General features: G+C 42.2%; 1 protein-coding gene across 1 annotated transcript in view; it reads right to left on the bottom strand.

Annotated features, from left to right (window-relative positions):
* Positions 1 to 19942, bottom strand: part of plxna4 (plexin A4) — a 229461-nt gene that overhangs the window by 187583 nt on the left and 21936 nt on the right. The window contains exons 2-3 of the mRNA XM_085769926.1: positions 15960 to 17311; positions 1710 to 1892 (exon numbers count right to left, since the gene is read on the bottom strand). Coding sequence (XP_085626052.1) covers positions 1710 to 1892; positions 15960 to 17207 — 1431 coding nt within the window. The 5' untranslated portion in view covers positions 17208 to 17311. The remainder of the gene's footprint in view (positions 1 to 1709; positions 1893 to 15959; positions 17312 to 19942) is intronic.

Below are 19942 nucleotides of genomic sequence, written 5' to 3'. Positions count from 1 at the left end.
AGGGAAATAAGAAGAAAAGCACGACGATAACCAGGAACAGAATTTGTCTCCAACATCCTGAAGCAAAAATGATATTCTGAAAACAGCTTGTAATACTTTAGCACTCAGTGGCACTAAATTCCCCCTACCTAACACGTTCATCACCACAGATAAGCAGTAGGCATTAAATATGATTACATATTTCCCTCTGCCTACGTGCTGGTTATTGTCGCACAACATGGAAAACCACTGCTTCAACCACTCTGCTACTGTGCAGAACAAAAACAACAACAACGAACACAGGCAGGGGCCAGTAATCAACAAAAACAATGTAAAAACACTGCCTGTGTATTAGTAGAAAAATACCTGTTGACAGTGACTGCTCATTCTGGCATTGATTCGCATCTTCATTTAACTTTCTCCACTGTCTTTCCTCTCTCTCCCTTCGTCTGTCCTCATACAACTCTATTTCCGTCATAAATTCCATCTCTGTTCAGTGTTTCCCCTTCTTCCTAACTTTCCTCTGCTACCCTAAGTCACTCCATCCTGCTCTTTCCTCCTCTCTGTGTAATGCTGTTTTCCCCGAGCCTGTGAGGCTCAATGGCCTAGCCATCCCAGAATTAGTCTCAGTCATGGCCCTGTGATATACTATGTGTGTATGTGAGTGTGAGAACGGGTGGGGGGGTGAAAGTACAGGAGCTACCAGCGTTCTATCACACCTAGTAGCGGTGCATCATCCCATTAGCCCAGAAAAGGGGTTGCCACATAGGGGGGAGGGCACAGGAGCATGAGGGGAATCTAAGGTGGAAGCCACAACACGCCAAAACCCAGCTTATCCAGTGCTGTTTAACTGTGAGGGGACAAATCTTGTTTAGCCAAGGGCTTTGCTGTCACACAGAGTGTGACATGTTTTTCAACAGAGACAGTTATAGTCAGAGAAGTTCACAAATGCTACAACTAACACAATTCCACATGAGCTTCAAAGCCAGCGTAGCCCAACTTTTTCCCATAATGATTAAATTTAGACTATAATTTAGGTTAGTATACAAATTTAATGAAAATGTCAAACAAATGTGACTTGTAGCTTCATGTTCTGATACATTGTATAATATAGTTACATAAATCACTTAATAAATGATGCATTTCATTCCATTCTGATCCCTCGATTTGCCTCAAGAAACGGATCAGAAACTTTGTCTAATCGATTCGGCAACATGCTGATCTGTGCTGTCTAGCAAGTTCTGCAACATGCTGATGTGTGCTACAATCTGCCCCCAGGGCTCTGGATTTTATATGAGTCCAAAGTGAAGAAAAAGTACAGCGGATACTCCTGATACCGGGTGTATACGAGTGTATGTGTGATATATGGTGCAGTGGATGAGGAGGATGTTGAGAGATACCAGATAGGCTTGGCTCTAGGAATAAAACCCCCTCAGGGGCTCTCCTGATCCCCCTTCCTCAAACACACACACATACAAACTGAAATTCTCTCCACAGTGAAGTACACACACTTCCTCTTTTCACCCTCCCTCTCTTTCATGCACACATACACCTCTGCCTCTTGCAAATACAGCCGACTCAGCTGATTTGCCTGAAAGTCAATCTGCCTTACTACTACCATCCCTCCTCCAGTCCAGCAGTCCCCAGTTCCCAGCCCTTACTCCACATTCAAATAGTCGGAAACCAAATCTCTGCTACAGTAGCATTCATCCTCTGTTCCTCCTCCTTACCTTCTTGACTCGGCCACTTTTGGTGCCCACAAAGACGAGCGAGTGGTTCTTGTAGACGTAGGCTGTGACAGAGGTCATTTTGTCGACGGCGTCGGAGAAGAGAGGTTTGCCGCGCACCATCTCAGACACGCCCAGCGGCGCGTTCATGTCGAGGCCGCAAAAGTCATCATCAATGGTCAAGAGCTGCAGAACAGAGGAAGAAAAGAAAGGATTAGTTCAACACAAATCTGAATCAGATTTCCTCAAAGTGTTTTCAAATTTTACTTCAAGGTGAAAGGCACCGCTTGGGCAAACACTTGTAAGTTCTTGTCGATTTTTGTATAAAGCTGCATGCCACACGGGGAGAAAGGTTGAGAGTGTCTTGCAGTACTGAGGATGTATTGCCAGATAAAAGTGCGACTGAGGTCAAGATTAATAAAAAGTAGTAATCAATACCTTGTGTCTGAGGGTGTGAGTGTTCTCACATTGGACAGATATAGATAGGGGCAAAACAAAGGGAGAGGATTTTGTATGTGAGTAAGGGAATGTGTGAGCATTTGTATGCATGTGTGCATCTGCTGGTCCACATGCAAGAAAATGTGGAACCAAGTTAGAGAGATGAAGATGGAAGAAGACTGCAGTCGGGCTATAGCTCTGTAATAGCGCCAGAGGCTGCTCTGTCAGGCACAATTCCCCACTGTCCACCCAATGCAACAGCAACTGCAGAAATGCCTGTGCCGCAAGATATTCACTGTGAAATGATTCAAAGTGAACTGGGTGGATAAAAAAAAAGTAGTGCTACACCGTCACACAGCTCTGAGGCAAATCACCGCTATGCATCTGAATAAGTAAGTATTAAAAAAAAGAAGTTTGAGAATAAGGAGAATTAGGGCTCATGATGGAGGTTCATCTGTTATGCTTTCTGTGAGGGCACGCTGCTGTGATTTTCTGATTATATACAGATGGGTGTGTTCATGTTTTGTGCCTCTCTCTGCAGTTTGTGTTTTGCATGCATGTGTTTTATCCTGCCGGGGGATATTCACACCAGTCACTGTGGGCAGAATGACTTATGGGTTTTGATAAGAGAATAATGGTGCTGGGGATTGGTCATTATTCTGTGTGTATGGATGGATTTGAAACACCGGGTTTAGGACTGAAGCAGGCACTGCTTGATTAATAGCTTCGCAATGTGGTGGGTTGCTGCGAGGAAAAAATGCCTTGGCAGTTGACACGAAGCTTTTTCAAAAATGCACAGCAAACATCAGTAGTTAGATGAAATAGTGGGTGTGAGGTATGAAATCCACATGCATCTGTGATGACTTGATGAAAAGCAATTCGTTATGGAATGGTGTGAATGCTGAATGTTTGAAATGAAGCCCATGTAAGACATTATGAACACCAGTGTTTCCCTTACAAACCTTTTGCTATGGTGGCCAGCAAATGAACAATTATAGTCACTACTGCAGGCATGCCATGAAGTTGCAATTACATGATTCTGCCGAGGGCTTTTCATTTGAAACAATGGATAGAGATGCGTGGTGACCCTCAGCAAAAAAGACCAGAAAAAGAAAGAATATATAACTAACTAACTAACACTGGGTTAGATTTATTGTATTATTGATCTCTGGGGTATAGTTTTTACCAGCCCTGTTAAGTCAGTCTTGGTACCAGCTGTCTCTGTGTGCCTGTCACATGGGGAGCACATGAGAGCATGTTCTGCTTATTCATTCAAAATCCATTTTTCAAAGAGCTTGAAGATTCACTCATTAATGTCATGCAAAAATAGCATAAAATATGGAACAGCCAAAGTTGTAATATTGACATTTAAGGTATAGTAATTGATTCACAACATCAACTCATGCATTCAGTAACACATGAGGAAGTATAGTGGTTTGACTGGTCAAAGGTGGGACATTCTAAGGGGGAGGGGATGTTTTAGTTTGTCTTCTTTTTTTAAGGTTTTTCCTCCTGGAGGTGTGCCCCCTGGACTCTCTGGATCAATTTTGGAAGCACCAAATGTCTCCTCACAACCTTTCACTAAAGGCCATCATTATCATCAGAAGCCTCTGACTGACCTGCTGAAGAAATATGGGGTCTGCTTTCATTAGACAAATGGAGCACACTAGGCTACAATCAGCTTTAAGCTATAACACAGGGTTATATGAAAGAGGAATAATCAATAAAGATGCCTTTATTTTGGGTCAAGATAATGTCATATGGTAAGGGGGTTGAGATGAGGATGAACGAAACAGCAACATATGGATTAGGGAAGATAGAGAGTAAACAAAAGTGCACAACAAAGACATATTAAGGTGGACCTCTTATTTCTCTACGCTCTCATTTTCTTCCTCCTCGACCTTTTCAGAATAACCTGCTGTCAAGAATGCACTCTCTGTCCTACAAGTCGTGCTGCGGCGCGCTGCTAGACTGATGGTGCTCTCATGAGAACCAGGGTCACTCTGTAAAAATCACAGTGAAATATCACTCTGCTCTGCAGGGTTACCTCCTCATGCTTACCAGCGCCTCGTCACTAGCACACTGATTCAGAATTGAGACGATTCCTCAAACCATCTCTTATCTCCAGTCTGCTTGCCCTACATTTTTCTCCCCAATTACTACAATATAACGCTGATCTTCTATGCATTCATTCATATTCCGTGTTTTTGTGACAGAGAGAAACACCCTCTCTGTGTTGCCATCAGTTATAGAGGAGCTTCATTGTCCCGGGGTTCAAAGGTTAACAGGGTCTATCAGAGGCAAAATGGAGTACTTTGTAGTGTTTGGGGTCCCCATGATTGAATGTTTCCTGAAAAGATAGCAAAGGTGCAGCCACTTCTCCCAAGATTGATTATTAAAGTAAAAGTGGTTTTCGTCATTAAAAAGCAGAAAAAAAATCACATTTTGTGTATTTCCATCAACATATTGGAGTGAGTATGCGTAAGTAAGGGGTGATGCATGTAGAAAGGACAAGAATCTTTTTTGTATGTGTGAAAATGAGTGTATGTGTGTGTTTTCATCTCTTGTCACTGACACATGGAAGGGTTTTTTTTTTCTCTACCGCTTGCCAATCACAGCCTTCATCTCTGTCCCGCATATTGCAATCTAATGAAATATACTTTCAGCCTGTCAGGCCTTTCATGAAGCAGACACATTTTCATTATACCACCACCAAAACATGACATTTGTAGTTGCGACGCCAAAGACGTCTCTACTCAGAATACCAAATAATATCAGTGTTGTCCTTGACATTGTCTTCCAATAAGACAATGCTGTCACTGCTTCTATCATGTTTTCTAACCCCTTTCATTCTCTCACCCCATCCCCTGAGTGTATTTTCAAAGGATTATAAGTTTTCACTGTCTTTTCTCTTAACCATAGCTAGGGCTCTACATACTTGTCCAAGCATTGACTGACTATACATAAAGACCTTGAGGATGGTCTTTCATCTTCTTTTTCTCTGTCTTCAACAAGTATCTCCCCCATGAGATGCTTGTATCTCTCAATTTGATTCAACTAACTTCTGAATAGACACAAACTGAAAAATAAATTGTTGGTGCCTGGTGGTCTCAACAAAATCTACTTTGATGGTTCTGAGTAATAAAAAGAAAATAATAAGAATAACATGTGGTGCCAGTCTGCACATACTTAACCTAAATCAAACAGAATGGACAAAAGTCAAATACTATCACTTAAGTGTGCTCACAAACATGTCATAATGTGGAGACATGCTCTCAAATACTTCCGTGGTCCAGGCCCATTAAACAGTCTGGTTGCAGTGCAAAAATGCAGAGAGGTCCAAAGTTATGAGAGTCAGTCTGAGTGAGTGTACAAACTATTTCAATGTGTTCCTTGACATTTCCCATTATAAATGTGTACAAATCACATATTCAATAATTTGACATATAAACCCCCCTGTAAAAACAAAAACGTTAAATCAGAAACTTAACTCATTCAGAAAAAAAAGACATCAAATTATCAAATAGCTTTAGTATTACTAACCAAATGTGCTGTGCATATGGAAGTGCTCTCATCCTACAAATTATATACTAATACAAATTGTGTTGTTGTGTTGACTCAAATCATGTTGTCCTTGTTTACACTAGCGGATTATCAAAGTAAATCAAAGAGGGCATCCAGACATTCATGAACTTATCCTTGTTACCCCTAGAAACTCAATTCCTGCTCAGGCCTAGTACACATTTCAGCTCGCGCCCCGCAGCGCAGCAACGGGGGAGAAAGACAGAGGGTTCCTCCCCAAAGACAGAGGGACAGGAGAGCAGAGTCTCTGCGTTTGGACAGAGGCCAGGCAGCAAGGCAGAATCAGGTCACTCTTAGCCATATCCATCTCTCTGCTTCTGTCTGCCTGCCAGCACCGGCACAAAGAGAGCTCTCTTCTGGACTGTGCGGAGGGATCAGCAGATACAGAGTGGAGAGAAAGAGAGGGGGCAGTGGGCGCGCGTGTAAGAGAGAGAGTTGCTCAATGCGATTAGTGGGGACTGAAAGAGATACGCTCTCCAACGCTCTCTGATGTATGGCCTAATCTGGGCTTGCACTGTTGTGAGGGCCCGTTCCATTGGCTACAAGTTCACAAAGTTAATGACACACATTAAACCACAGAGACATTTCGCTTCATGTCGCTGCTCAACCGTTGGAGGCTCCAAAGAGTCCATTTTCTTGCACCTCTAGCTATTCATTTTTTATTGCAGTTATTATACTGCATGGGGTGCTTTCAATGACTTTCTCCCCTAATCCATTTCATTATGCTGATGCTGCACTTTGTTTATTATAAACAGCTTGTTTTACCATAGAGTTATTGATGATTATGTGGGGAAACTTCCTTGCAAAGAAACACTGGAGGAGTAAAATGAAAAGGAAATGTATTGCAGTAGTTCCCCTTTGTATAATTAGCCACTTAGACATCCAGTATTTTCCTCTAGCCCTACTGTGCTTAATGACCGACCTGCCAGGATGATTGGCAGCACTCGCGAATTATGTCATGACTAAGTGGGTTCTGCAGTGTTCATTCAAAGATATGATGTCAACATTCAATTTCACTACAATAAAACATTGACTGTATGACTCCTGCAGAAACAGTGAGTCACTATGAAGTAAAGCATCTGCTAAACGGTATTGATTATTTTAGCTATATATCAAGATATACATCACAATGATTTCAAGGCATCTTAAGTATGTAAGCTCTGAGCCCTCTAAGGAATCATTTGTGTTTCATTTTGTATGCATAGAATATTTAACTCAAGATATCACTCACATTTCACTTGTACATGGCTATAGACGAATTAGACCATTTGACTGACAATAGTTTTATGCTGCTTTGTAAATCAAATATCGACTGTTTCCATGCTCCAACAGAGTAGCTGACATTCAGCAAGAGCAGCAAACTCTTCAGTCAGCAGTGTATAAACAATGTCAAAATAGTTTGCATGGAGTCTGCATGGCTGGAGTGGAGCCACAGTGAGACTGTGGCAAACACTGGGTGGATGGAAAGTCAAATGGCTTCAACCCTGAAAATGTGTGTTTAAGCTTTACTTGTTATGATTACACAACACACTAAGCTTTCTAATGAACAGAATATACTGTAGTGTAATGAACCTACTATGGTCATAATGTTAACTGAACATGACCTCTCTGTGTCTTTGGCAGTGATCTGCTGACACTCATGAAAAGCTGAACATCAGGGATCATTTTTTATTCCATCAAAAGCGTTGAGTTATTTAAATGAAGCTCTAGCCTTCGTTTGGTTGTGCACCTGTGAGTTAGTGTGTGTACCAGTGTGTGTGTGTGTGTGTGTGTGGCGTATGGCTACTGTGCCAAGACGTGGTGTGTCTGACTAGTGATCCATGGTGCCTTCCATCACACTAGCAATGCGTGACAGGACACACCATGAAGTAAACACGCACACACACACACACACACACACACACAGTGAGATATGCGAGACACAATTCCACACCCCACTTCACTAAAAATACTCTGCCAGCCCTGTTTGCACTCTTCTTTATGTCATTTCTTCTTTTGTTATTTAGTCCTAACAGCATCTCATCACAACCTTCTAGCTGTTGTGTCCTGTCTCCATAGATGATTTTCTTATTTCCCTCCTCACAGAAACACAGTCTATTTTGGAAACTGTCCAATCTTATACCCAATTGAGCCATCTGAGAGCTCTTCTCCTTTTAGATGCCCAATTCAGACAGAAGCAGAATGGGGGAGATGGAAACAGAATGCCAAAGGAGGAGAGAAGCCTCGGCATCAAAGCCCTGCTGGTCAAATATTGTTACCAACACACAATTACTTTTGATTGCACACGTACTGTATAAACATGTTGCGAAGAGCTGATAAAATGATAAAACATTTCTGGATGAAATTTACTGTGTGTCAAGGTAATGGGCAGATAATGTTGGACATTCAATGCAGCATTAAAATGAATGACTTAGATCAAATATGTGGATGCAAAAATTACCATCTATCACACATCAACAGAATGACATTTTTTATGAGACGGGAACATGCCTGTGTAGCACATTCCACAACGAAGCAGATGTTATTCTTGTCAAAATGCAAAAAAAATGTTCTTCTTCCCTGAATCAAAAGTGCAGTTCATTGTCTTAGTAAGAGCAGGAGTCATTGTGAATCTGTTCCTGATGGCTGGGGTTCACCGCTCTTTGCCACTTTGTTAACACATCCGTGGGGCATTCCAAAAGAGAGAGCATTTTTTGCAGCACTCTGACTGAATCATGCTCAATATTCAGTTTGAATGCAAGAGTGTCGACATGGACTACAAGAGCTGTCACCAAGTAGATTTAACTTCCCCCTTTTATGGCGCCCTCGGGACTGTTTCGAAAACCAGTCACAATGATTAGGACTGAAGAAAGAAAGAATATATATGCGAGCACGCACACAGGGCTGGTTCAACGCCTGACAGTGAGGTCATCTCAGGAAAAGGTGTGCCATCAATTCTGACACATCAGTGCATTCCCGGTGTGCAAAGTGGGGAATGACACTGTGAATTAGTGCACATTTATATTAAACAAAGCTATAAAATGCAGCAAATGTGTGTCTGCTGGAGTGCGTACGGGTATACTCGACTGTGCGCACGTTTCTCAGGGTGTGCCTGAAATAAAGTTGATTTATTTGCATGTTCTGTTGGCAGGTTTTCGAATTCGAGGAGGCAGGCTTTGATAAGCCTGTGATATTGTGTAAATCCATGTTTGCGGATGCTCGCACCTGCCAACCGTTAGCTGAGCAGCTATAACAGATAATAAATATTGGTTGGGGAAAACAATCAAATCAAAACGAAACAGCATGGCGGTTTTGGAATAAAACTGAGACATCACTAAAGCAGAGCTGGGAGAGAGGGTAAGAGAATGTGAGAGGCAAGGTTACAGTGTAAAAGATGCAGAGATAGAGGGGGAAAGTAAATTCACAAATCCAACTGTGAACTAAAAAAAATAACTTAATATTACGACCAGAAAGAGGTCTCAGATAACTTCCTAACCCATATTTTACGCTTCACTGTGTGCTGGCAGCAAATCTTTCATTACTTCTTGGAATGATCACCAGGCATTACCATCTAATTTTTCACCCACAACTGTTTTTATTCAAGTGATAAAAAATGAACTGTGAAAAATAAGTCTGCATGTATTATCAAAAAACGCAGAAATGACAGTTTATTAAGTATAATTATCTACTGCTATTGAAACCTAACACAACAACTTATTTTCAACTCATATTTTCTTCTTGTTGGTGGCACTGCTTCAGAAACGTGTTGATTCAGTTTGGTTCAGTCAGTGAAATTACGTCACTGTATTGGAAAGGAAAGATTTTGTGTCCATGGACAGATTTATGCAGCTTTGGTAATAATCGAATAGATCATTTTCTGCATGTGTACTTCTGCTCTTTACTTTTAGAAAGATTATGAATTAAGGCTTCTACTTGTAGAAGAGTCATTTTGCTGCTGTTATTATAATGTTTATACTGTACAAGGAAAAATATGAACTGAAATGAAATATACTTCATCAACAAAAGAGGCTGTCGTCCGGTAAGAAATCAGTCCGTGCCTGCAGCTTATTAAGTTAAGTATTATTAGCGAACCTCTAGCAGCCATAGTAATAATGACAAGAGCAAAGGATGAGGTAAGGTTATGTAGAATAGAGATAGGCGACCTGACAATCTAATATTGTGGACGATCATACTTTTGCATGTGGTCTACATTTGAGATGAAAAGTCCTCCTTTAAATCCATGCCAAACTCAAGACTAAACTTAACCAAACCAAACCAAACCAAACCTTGTTGCATACAACGCAACGCTGTCAAAAACCATATTGGTCGATCCCTTGTCTTTATGTTAGTAATATTTGGGTACTTCAAGATATGCTCTAGTCAATTATATAAGAAAACTTGTTCCAACAAATATGAGTTAATTGTTGGAAAAGACAGAGCACATAGATAATTCAAGAGTTAGACAAAAACATAAGAAGCAACAGGGGGGAGGAATGAAGGCACCTAAATCAGTCGGTGCTTTCAGAGGGCAGCCAGCAGAGTATGGTGAAGGAAGCAGGAGACTTGTTTAATCACAGAGTAATGATATTGTGATGGATTCTGACCTTTAGCAAGTGGTATCATGTATGGAGATTTAATTAGTGAGCCAGCCAGCAAGCTGCATAGCGGATATGTGGATGGAGTGGGGTGAAGTTGTGGAGGGGAGGGGGAGCGGGGGGGCAGTCTGGATGTTCTTAATGAATCCACTAGCCTTTCCCTTCCTGAGGATGTGGCCGAGACTGACTCATCAGCAGCAGCAACCAACCGCTGATTAAGCTCGCCAATCAGAAGGAGGAGGAATGAGTTGGCCAGCGCAGGAGACAACACTGTTCAAAGGTTAAGTTCAAACAGAACAAAATAGAAGAAAGAAAAGAATCAACGAGATGAAAAATGAGCATGGAGGGGGAGACAGAGGTTGTCATATTGGACGAGCTGCTTTCAAGTGAAGGATGAAACGAGGGAGGGATGATCATGTGTGTTGGGGGCGACTGTGGGAGAAATCAAGGAAAAGACTCAAAGAAACAGCAGCAGCCGAGTAGAATAATCTAATTAATTGGAGTGAATTCTGAATGTGAAGTCGATAGCACATGACAAATGTGGAAGAATAGCCCGTGGCATGTTAGTTAATGACATGTAATTAATGATCATTAGCAGAGGGGATGAGGGGATGGCCGTGGCCCGTCAGGGACTTACAGGCGACCTTGTAATTTTTCCTCAATGTTTAGCGGGGGGGCCGAGAAACAGAACTTCACACTTTACTTACGGAGAGCACTGTAAGGGGAAATAAAGGGGACAGGGGGACAGACATATGGACGTGGGAACACAATAGAGAAGACGGGTTGGTGGCAAACATTTTATAAGAACGGGAAGAGAAGGACAGGCCAAAGGAGAAAAGAGCGGCATAGGCAGTAAGCAATGAATCAAGGATGAGAGAGAAGAGAGCAGTGTGAATTTATTGCGATCCGGCTGTTTTGTTGCTCTGTTTTTTTTCTGCTGACACAGTGAACATGGAGGGAACAGGCAGCGCTTTTTTTATAGGTCACATGCCACTTCACAATGATCTATGGATGCAGGCCCTTTGCAGACTTATACTGTTGAGCACGCATTATGTGGCTCAGCCAACCGTGGCCATTTGGGGGAGGCATCCCCCCCTTATTCTCTCACTTCCCATCTATCCTCTCTTCTGCTCTCTCACCCATCCTACCACTCTCTGCAGGTTCCTCTTTCCATCCCTCCCACCCCGACTGAAAGCCTCTTAAAGATGGTATAAAGCAACAAATGTCGGAAGTGTCGGGAATAAGTGTTTTTATGTTGCCAGGCCAGTGTCCGGAAAATGTACTTGTGACCTTGCACATATTCAAACAGCCTACGATGATTTGATTATTGCACATTCAAAAACATTGGTAGCTCAAAATATAAATATTTCATCAGCACAAATTATTCTTCACATAGGATGAATAACTTTGACGTTAATTTAATAGTAGAGCACTTCCAGTAAAACCTGAAAATTGTGTGTATAAATGTGTGTATTGTATTCTTTTTGTGAAAGACTTTATGAATTTGACATTTAATAATTAAATGCACATGAAAAAAACTAATTAGACAATTCAATTACATTAAAATTGCATCAAAATATTGAAATTTAATAGTAACTTCAGTGTTTGAAAGTTTGAGAATTTGGTACAAATTAGTACAAAAAGGAATATTCATTTCATAAATGCCAAAGCCGTGCATTGCAAATAAAAAAAAGTATCTAATTATATGAATATTTTAGTGTTATTTAAAATTCATGATGCATAAACGGCGAACGGGTTGTTAGTATACAAACAAGTGGCACCTACTTTAGCAAGGGGATATTGCGGTCATGCCTGTCATGCATCTGTTCTAGCAGAGAGAGTGTGTACACGACGTGTGGTTAAGTCTATCCACAATGGGTCTGAATGCATTTCATCCTTATCAAATGTGTGTGGCTAGTGTGTGTGTGTGTGTGTGTGTGTGGCTGGTGTGTGTGTGTTCATACGAGTTCGTCCATAGGACTGCTCTAATGAGCCTGGGAGCTGTTCATCCTCTCCCTAATTGGAGGAAAAACACATCATGTTCGAAACACGACAGCATTTGAAAGAGCCAGAGAAAAAGAGAAAGCGAGAAACAGGGAGGATAGTTCAAGCGAGAGGAAGACACTAAGCGAGGAAGAGGGCAAGATAAAGGGGCATACCCTTAATACAAGGCTCTCTCTCATTTAAGCTTCCTCTACACTAACAGCCAACGGAGGGACATGCAGCCCACCATTTAAAAAAAAATTTAATGGTCTCATATTTTGTCCAAGTCATTTCTATTTTACCGCAATTTAAAAAGGGCGATTTTTGATCACAATGATTTGTTGGGAACTTTTTTTTTTTGGCCTATACATACACAACGATTTGCTATACCTATCAAAAAATCTACTGTATGTTTCATACAGGAAGAGATTGTTTAAGTCGAATTTATGCCACAGACACATCCCAAAATAGTTGTGTTTCTTTCACCAAGCAGACACTGACTGAGGCAATTTATCATAAACAAGATCCTCTCACAAAGCTGCAAGCTCAGACAATGCCTCCAGTAAGAAAGTGGAGAGAAATGTGTGGAGAAAATGCAAATAAGCCACAAATATGGGCCAGAATCCCTTTAAGGAATTGAAGAATCTGAACAGTTAAACAGAGCTTTTCACTAAAGATGGAATTTTATATTTTGATTCTGAACCCAACTTCAGTTCATACTTAATGGGTTACATTAAATATTTATAGCATCTGAGAAACCACCTGCTTTCAATGTCCACATACAGCACAGTGTTTCCCATACTATGTATTTGTGTTGACCACAATTACTGATTTTTGTTGAGTTTTTTTTTAACTATTTCAAATGGTTAAATCTTCATCTACTATAAAGATGTGTGCAGCATATGTATTCACTTAAACTCTCCTTGGCCCTCTCTCTCCCTCCCTCTGTCTTACAAACACCCGTCTGTCATAGACGCACTGGCCATCGGGAGCAATGCATCGGTGGGTCAGTGGACCGTGAAAAAATCCATTAAGCTTTTACCGTCCCTGTCAGTCTCTTTATCGGCCCTCTCTTCATGCCTATCATTCGGGGTGCACATGAGAGCCTGCTACGTGCATGTGCCGGGACTCGGCTCACTGGTCAATCACAATATGTAATCAACCAACTCGGTTGGTTGGTGAGGGCTGTTATTTGTTTGACACAACAAAAAGCAATGGGGCTGTACATATTGTTCAGTTATTTGGCTGTCAAAAAGTACCAGGCAATCAAAATATTCAGTGGAGGAGCATATTCATGGTGTTATTAAATAATTAAGAAAGCAAACATCACAAACTTCTTTTTCCAGGAATAAATAAGAGTGAGTGAGACCCTTATTTGATATTAATGTGGTTGTCGAACTACACGATAAGTGTCTCTTGTGAGTACAGGATCCTAAGAAGCAGTCTGACGTTCACAATTCAAGTGTTTGGTATGTTCAAGATTGTGCGTGTGCATGTGTGTTTCCAGTGGAGAGGATGTGAGCGATGAGTTTAAACTGTATTTCTGATGATATGGGAGACGTTGCGCTCCCAGTCATGCATCATTTAAAGTAGCAAAGGAATTAATCAGAGTCTAACAACCAACGATTCATGAAAATCAAACACAGTATACTGGAAGGAGAACCATGCATCACAGACACACACACACACACACCGTTATGTTTCCCCACCACCCTCTCTCTTAAGACTTAGCGGGTTGTCATTGTGAAAAAAAAAACAACAGGAAATATATATGGCCTATATTTACGTCTATTAATTTACTAATGCTCAAGCAATAGGCCCTTCAACTTCTGATTTATGTGTGTTGTGTGTCCATGTTTTTATGGCTTAAGTGTCAACTCCACTCTAAAGCAGCCAAGAATTATCTGATATGCATTTTATTAAATTATTTAATAGGCATTCACAAGTTATTTCTTGCCATCATTCTACTTTGTAAAAAAAAAAAAAAAAGCCACCATCTCTGCAGAAGCCATACTTACAAGTGTGGCGGCACGTGTGTGTATGTGTGTCAGAGCTCATCTATCTCCTGCAGAGTCCACCTTCACTTGTTCAGCAGGCTCTAATTTATGCGGTGGTGGTGGCGATACTGTGGCGCATGCTGAAATGGCATCATTCCTCAGCACTAACCCCTGTGCGCTCCCTCACGCTTCCTCTCCCTGCTGACAGTTCACCCCAGGCATGATTTATCAGGCCCTCAAGCAGCAGACAAAGGCGCCCCGGCACGTGTGCTGTGCCAGAGACGGATTAATAGATAAACATAGTGTTTCCGCAACCAAACATAGGAGAGGGTCATTTTCACAATGTCTTGAGATAGTGCACTGCTAAGGTCAGAACAATATGGCCTAGGCAATGACAGGATCAAATTTATGTTTCTGAAATATCACCATGACCAAGCGATCAAAATCCTGTTCGAAGTATTTGTGGCTGTACGGAATTCCGCTTTGAAGCTCTTGTGGATAATACGGATTACTGGCCAGAGTGGAGTATACACTATTTGTCGTTCCAATGATTATACTTTGTGGTAAAGTATTTTCATCTTTGCCCACAAGAGCAGTCATTTAGTTCTGCAATGCTACAAAGCTTGAGGAGGTTTAACGCAAGTGAATGTCATTAAAATGGAAATACCATACATGCCATTTACAGATTATCTATAGGTTGTATTTTTGATTAAGTGATAATCAATATACTAAGACCATCCAGCTGCAATAATGGACCTTTAACTGATCTATATTCTGCAAAACAAATCCCTTCATTGAGGTTGTATTTTAACCCATTATCTCCATCTCTCTGAATTCATAACTGCAAATGAGTCCAAGGTTCATTTATCCATGTTTGCTGTGTAGAGGGACATAACTAACAATTCACTGTGGTCAAGGTAATTTCCTATTTCTTGAGGTTGGCAGATTTTATTAATGTAGTAATACGAGATCAAGAACAATTGTGAAGGTGGTCTAAACACGCACCACCCAATTTAACCTTGTTTTTTTTTTATGTGCACAAAGTGAGAAATCAAATGAAGTGAATCACTGAATTTGTAATGCTGTTATGGAGAATAGAATTATGGTAATTTGGCTGAGCATTCGGCTGCATTGTTTAAAGGGTGAGCGGATTAAAAGAGGCAGTGGATGGTTAACATCTCATCGTTATGGGATGGAGCGTGAACCCACCCAAGAACACAGTGTTCACGAATGCCTCCCGCAGTGCACCCGAGCTCATTATAGTAACATGGCGTAGAGCCTTCACAACTGATTCTCCTCCAGAGATCCTCGCTTGTAGCGTCCCTCCATTAGAAATTATCAAAACAATAAATCATTGGCGATTTGTTTTCCTTAATGCTTCCTTAAAAACATCACTTCCCTAAATGAGTGTGTTTGTTCCATTCTGCTTTACACAGAAATGCTCAACACCTGCTGTTCCGGATGTAATAGCACATAATGTGTGTAATTGTGCATGCACAGTATGTGGGAAATAAATGGGATCTACCAATACAGTGCTATTGTTCCAAACTGCGATATAAACACCTGTAGCCCTTGCTCTTCTTCAGAATCTATACATTGTTTTTGCTCTTTCCCAGTGCCATTAAATTTGTTTACTTACAAACTCAAAACTAAAAAAATGTTTTTATAGTAATACTCACCGCACTGCTGCAGGGGATATCTTTGACTTTGAGCCAAGCCAGGTCCAGAGTGCCCTCACCCCTGTAGCAGGACTGCAGCCTCTCCTTGATTTTCTCGTTGATCTTCCTCAGTGAGAAAACACACAGTGCAGAGTCCTGGGAGGCCTGACGTGGACGTCTCTTCTGGCCTTTCGAGAAGACGGCAAACAAGACATCATCGTCCGGTGCCACGTCTAGCGAGCGGGCCAGGATAGCACCTGCTTTGGACAGGTATGCCGCCTCAAGTAACCGGTACTCCACGTTGCCACTGATGCACCCAATGGGCACCTCCACATAAGAGTTGAAGGCGGTGTCTGCCTTACAAAGGCGGACTATCTTTGAAGTGTAGACCTGTTCTCGCCCGGCAGAAGAGGACCCAGTAGTCGGGCCGCCCCCCATTTCAGGCTGTAAAGTCAGAAAGTAGACAAAGTTCCCACTGGCAAAGCCATAGATGTAGTATATATCAAAGTCAGGGATGACAGTGAATGTGTCTGAGGGGATCTTAATCATAGAGGCCACAAACTCATCATGGAAGACGTAGGCAAACATGCCGTCCTCCTCTGAGTTTCTGGCCAACTTGCGGCTAGAGATAGTCGGGAAGTACTCTGGCTTGCCGTCCACTGCTGTGGCTACAAACAGCATGTCCGGAGAGGCATTGCCATATGAAACAATGACGCCAAACACAGAGCCACTCTCATTGACACCCGAGAGGTAGTGCTCCTTCTTGTGAAAGGGCTCTCCTAGTTTGAAGAGGTCATCTAGACGGAGCAGTTTGCAGATGCCCTGGTAGAGGCTGCCACATGCCAGCAGCCGGTTCTCCCGGTAGTCCATCAGAAGCATCTTGTTGACATTGTTGGTGAGTGTCAGTGGCTCACTGCATGGCTGGACAATACGTGGTGGGTAGCACTCGCGGTTGTCGTCATCCGGGCCAGTCTCATGGGACACCTGCATCTCCAAGCTCGGAGAGAGTTTGTATATGCGATTGACGGCTCCCAAATAAACATTGCCATTACGATAGTCCACAGCCAGATGGTTGAATGTCCACTCTGGGTTCTCGGCACGAAATGACGCATACTCCTCCTCCTCCTGAAGGGACACTGTGATCACCTGGGAGCCGGCGCTGTGAGCCTGTGGGGCTTGCACCACTGTTTGTGACGTCACAGGAAGCGCCAGACTAGACAGGAAGCAGGATACAAAAAAGCAGGTCCATGTCCTGGTAAGGGATGTCATGGCTGTGCTGGCGGTGGGAGCGGTGAGGAGAGGGAAGGCGGCACAGACCAGTACTGTCGGCCAATCAGGATCAAACCTCTCTTGAGATGGAGGACATCATGTACCTAAAGAGGAAAAAAGACAAAATTCTGTGAGAACAATCATATGTTATATGGTATTGATAGATAAACTTTACATTATGAACATGAGTGCATTATGCAGTCATTATTCTAGTCCTATCTGGCACACATTAAAGCAGAACATCATTATAAAGAACAATGAGTAAAACCGGTGCAGAGGCCAAACACGAGAGACTCTAGCACAATCTATAATTGGAGAAGAAATGGGCTAGACAAAAAAATGAATGAGGCTACAGCACAGTAGAGATTTCAAAGACAGAGTGAGGGGAGCTTCCATCAGCGATCAGTTCATGGATTGAGGAAAAGGGACAGAAGAGGAGTAATGCATTGTCTCAGAAGAGGTGATCAGCATGGCTCTGCACCAGCTCTCTGCATGGACCCCTGCCCCTCTCCGCCCCTCCTTGCCTTTCTGCTCCGGCTGCTATGCACCTAATTGATTCTCCCCTCGGAGTAGCAATTTGCATGCTTTGGCGATTTCTCTCTTTTCTCCCAATAGGGCTGCTCACCTGCTGACACTGCTAGCAGAGAGAAAAGGACCTTCTTTCTCTCTTTAAACATACCTACACAGGCGCACACATGCACACACACTCGCAAAGTAGGAGGGTTACAGGCAGAAGAGGAACAATTAGGGAGGAAATGCAAGTGGTTGCAGAAATACATTTCCCTACAGTCCTTGGGTCGTTTGCAAAGTCTCAGCAATACACACACAACCAGAACAGACAGGTGCACACCTAAACACGCAAAAATAAATGTAAAACCATGCCACTTTAATGGAAAGTTTGCATGCAGGGGGATGTACTGTTATATCTATACTTTCAAAGCACCTTGCACAAGAGGAAATGACAGCATTTCCTGTAAACATGGTGGTCCCCTGTGTGTGTACCGCTTGCTCATTAGATCTCTCCAGTGGCAAGCTTGGTATCATGAGGAGTGGTGCTCAGGTAAGTATTATCAGGGAGTTAGCTGCAAGGACACAGTGCTATTCTGCTCATAGTTATCCCACCTTACACAGAAAAAAAATGTAAATGTATAAAACTCCATACAACAAAATAGACAGTATAGTGCCATGGTGTGTTTTAGTTATACAGCCATTGTAAAAGGTAAAACAAGTGAAATAATAAAGACAAAAAATGCCACATTTTCATGTCATCGAAAAAAAGACTTTCTTGTTATAGTTTTTTTTCCATCATTTTCATTTCATTCGTTTTAGTCTAATATTTCCATTTCAAGTTATCAGACTTGAAAAATAAGCCTTGTTTCTATGATCAGGGTGAGCGGTTGCTCCATAACTGGTGGCACTACCTGACATTATCACACACAGATCTCTCCTCAGGTTCATATCCAAGCAATCGCAAGTTGTGGTGGTGTCAAACGCAACCTCACTGCAATCTTACCAATCTCCCTGCCATCTCCTGGCAGGCAGGGGAAGAGAGGAAGAACAGAGCAGACAGCCTCTCAGCACATGATAAGAGGACCAGAGAGGATAATGAGAGGGATAAAAACTGATAGAGATAGAAAAGGTGACGCGTCCTCAGATGTGTGTGTGTGTTTGTGCAAGGATGAGTGTGAGTCAAAGAGTAATCATTACCGTAGCTATAGTGAAGGCATAAGGTGGGAGGGCTAAGGGAGAGGCAAGAGTAGGGAAATACAAGATGTGGACGGAAATAACAGAGACACAATATGGCAAAGTAATACTGCAGTAAAGATGAATTTATGAAGTGATGTATGTCAAGAATAACTAAAATACTATTAGGGGAGTAAGGCCTCACACACACACAAATGACATAGTGAAATATGTTTCTGTTATTGCGTCCAGCCACTACAGAGAGGGAATGTGTTAAAAAGAGGAGAGGTTTAGATAAAGGAGCTGGTGGAAACTGCTGCTGCTGCTTGAGGAGTAACGACAAGACAGTGAGCCCATAATGTTCCTCTAAAAATAAAAAGGGGAGCTGCATATTAATCTAACACACGGAACAGCACTGGAGCTCCCACCCCTCATTTACCCAGCGGGAGGGACAGCCATAACAAAGTGTTCCTCTGAAATTCCCAGACAACTTTATTCAGCAGTTATTATTGAGAGAAAAAGAGATGTGAAGGAGGGAAGAAGAAAGGAGATAAGGAGAGGAAAGAAGAGCGTGAGACCTAGTGAGAGACAGAGGGAGAGGCCGCTATGCCACTTTCACATCTACCTATCCCCCCATGAGTATGAACACAACCACGCTCGCTCACAGCTGACATCCAAAAAGCAAAACAAAAAACATGAGAACGGAAAGGCTCCCAGAAGTCTCCCTGGAGAAATATAGGGGACTTTTGTAAACATGAAACACAGTGGAACCCCAAAAGAAAGAAAGAAAAAAAAACACATCTTCATGAGTGGTGGTACCCCGCAATGGCAGTGTGTGAATCTGTTGGTGAAATGCAATTATCCTCCCTGACGCGGGGGGGGCAAGCTCGTTTAGTTGCTGTTTGCCTTTGCCTGCTGATCATCAAGCGCCATTAATTAAAGCTTGCCATGGTTCTGAGGATTTATACATCACAAACACACACACACACACACACAGAGGGACTGATTACTCTAACGCATAGTTTATCTTTATCCTGTTGTGTGCCATTAGT

This window comes from Trachurus japonicus, chromosome 23, assembly GCF_045865225.1.
Source record: "Trachurus japonicus isolate A0001 chromosome 23, Traja_1.0".
Taxonomy (NCBI): domain Eukaryota; kingdom Metazoa; phylum Chordata; class Actinopteri; order Carangiformes; family Carangidae; genus Trachurus; species Trachurus japonicus.
The sequence above is the reverse complement of the archived record's forward strand: the minus strand, read 5'-3'. Positions and strand labels throughout refer to the sequence as shown.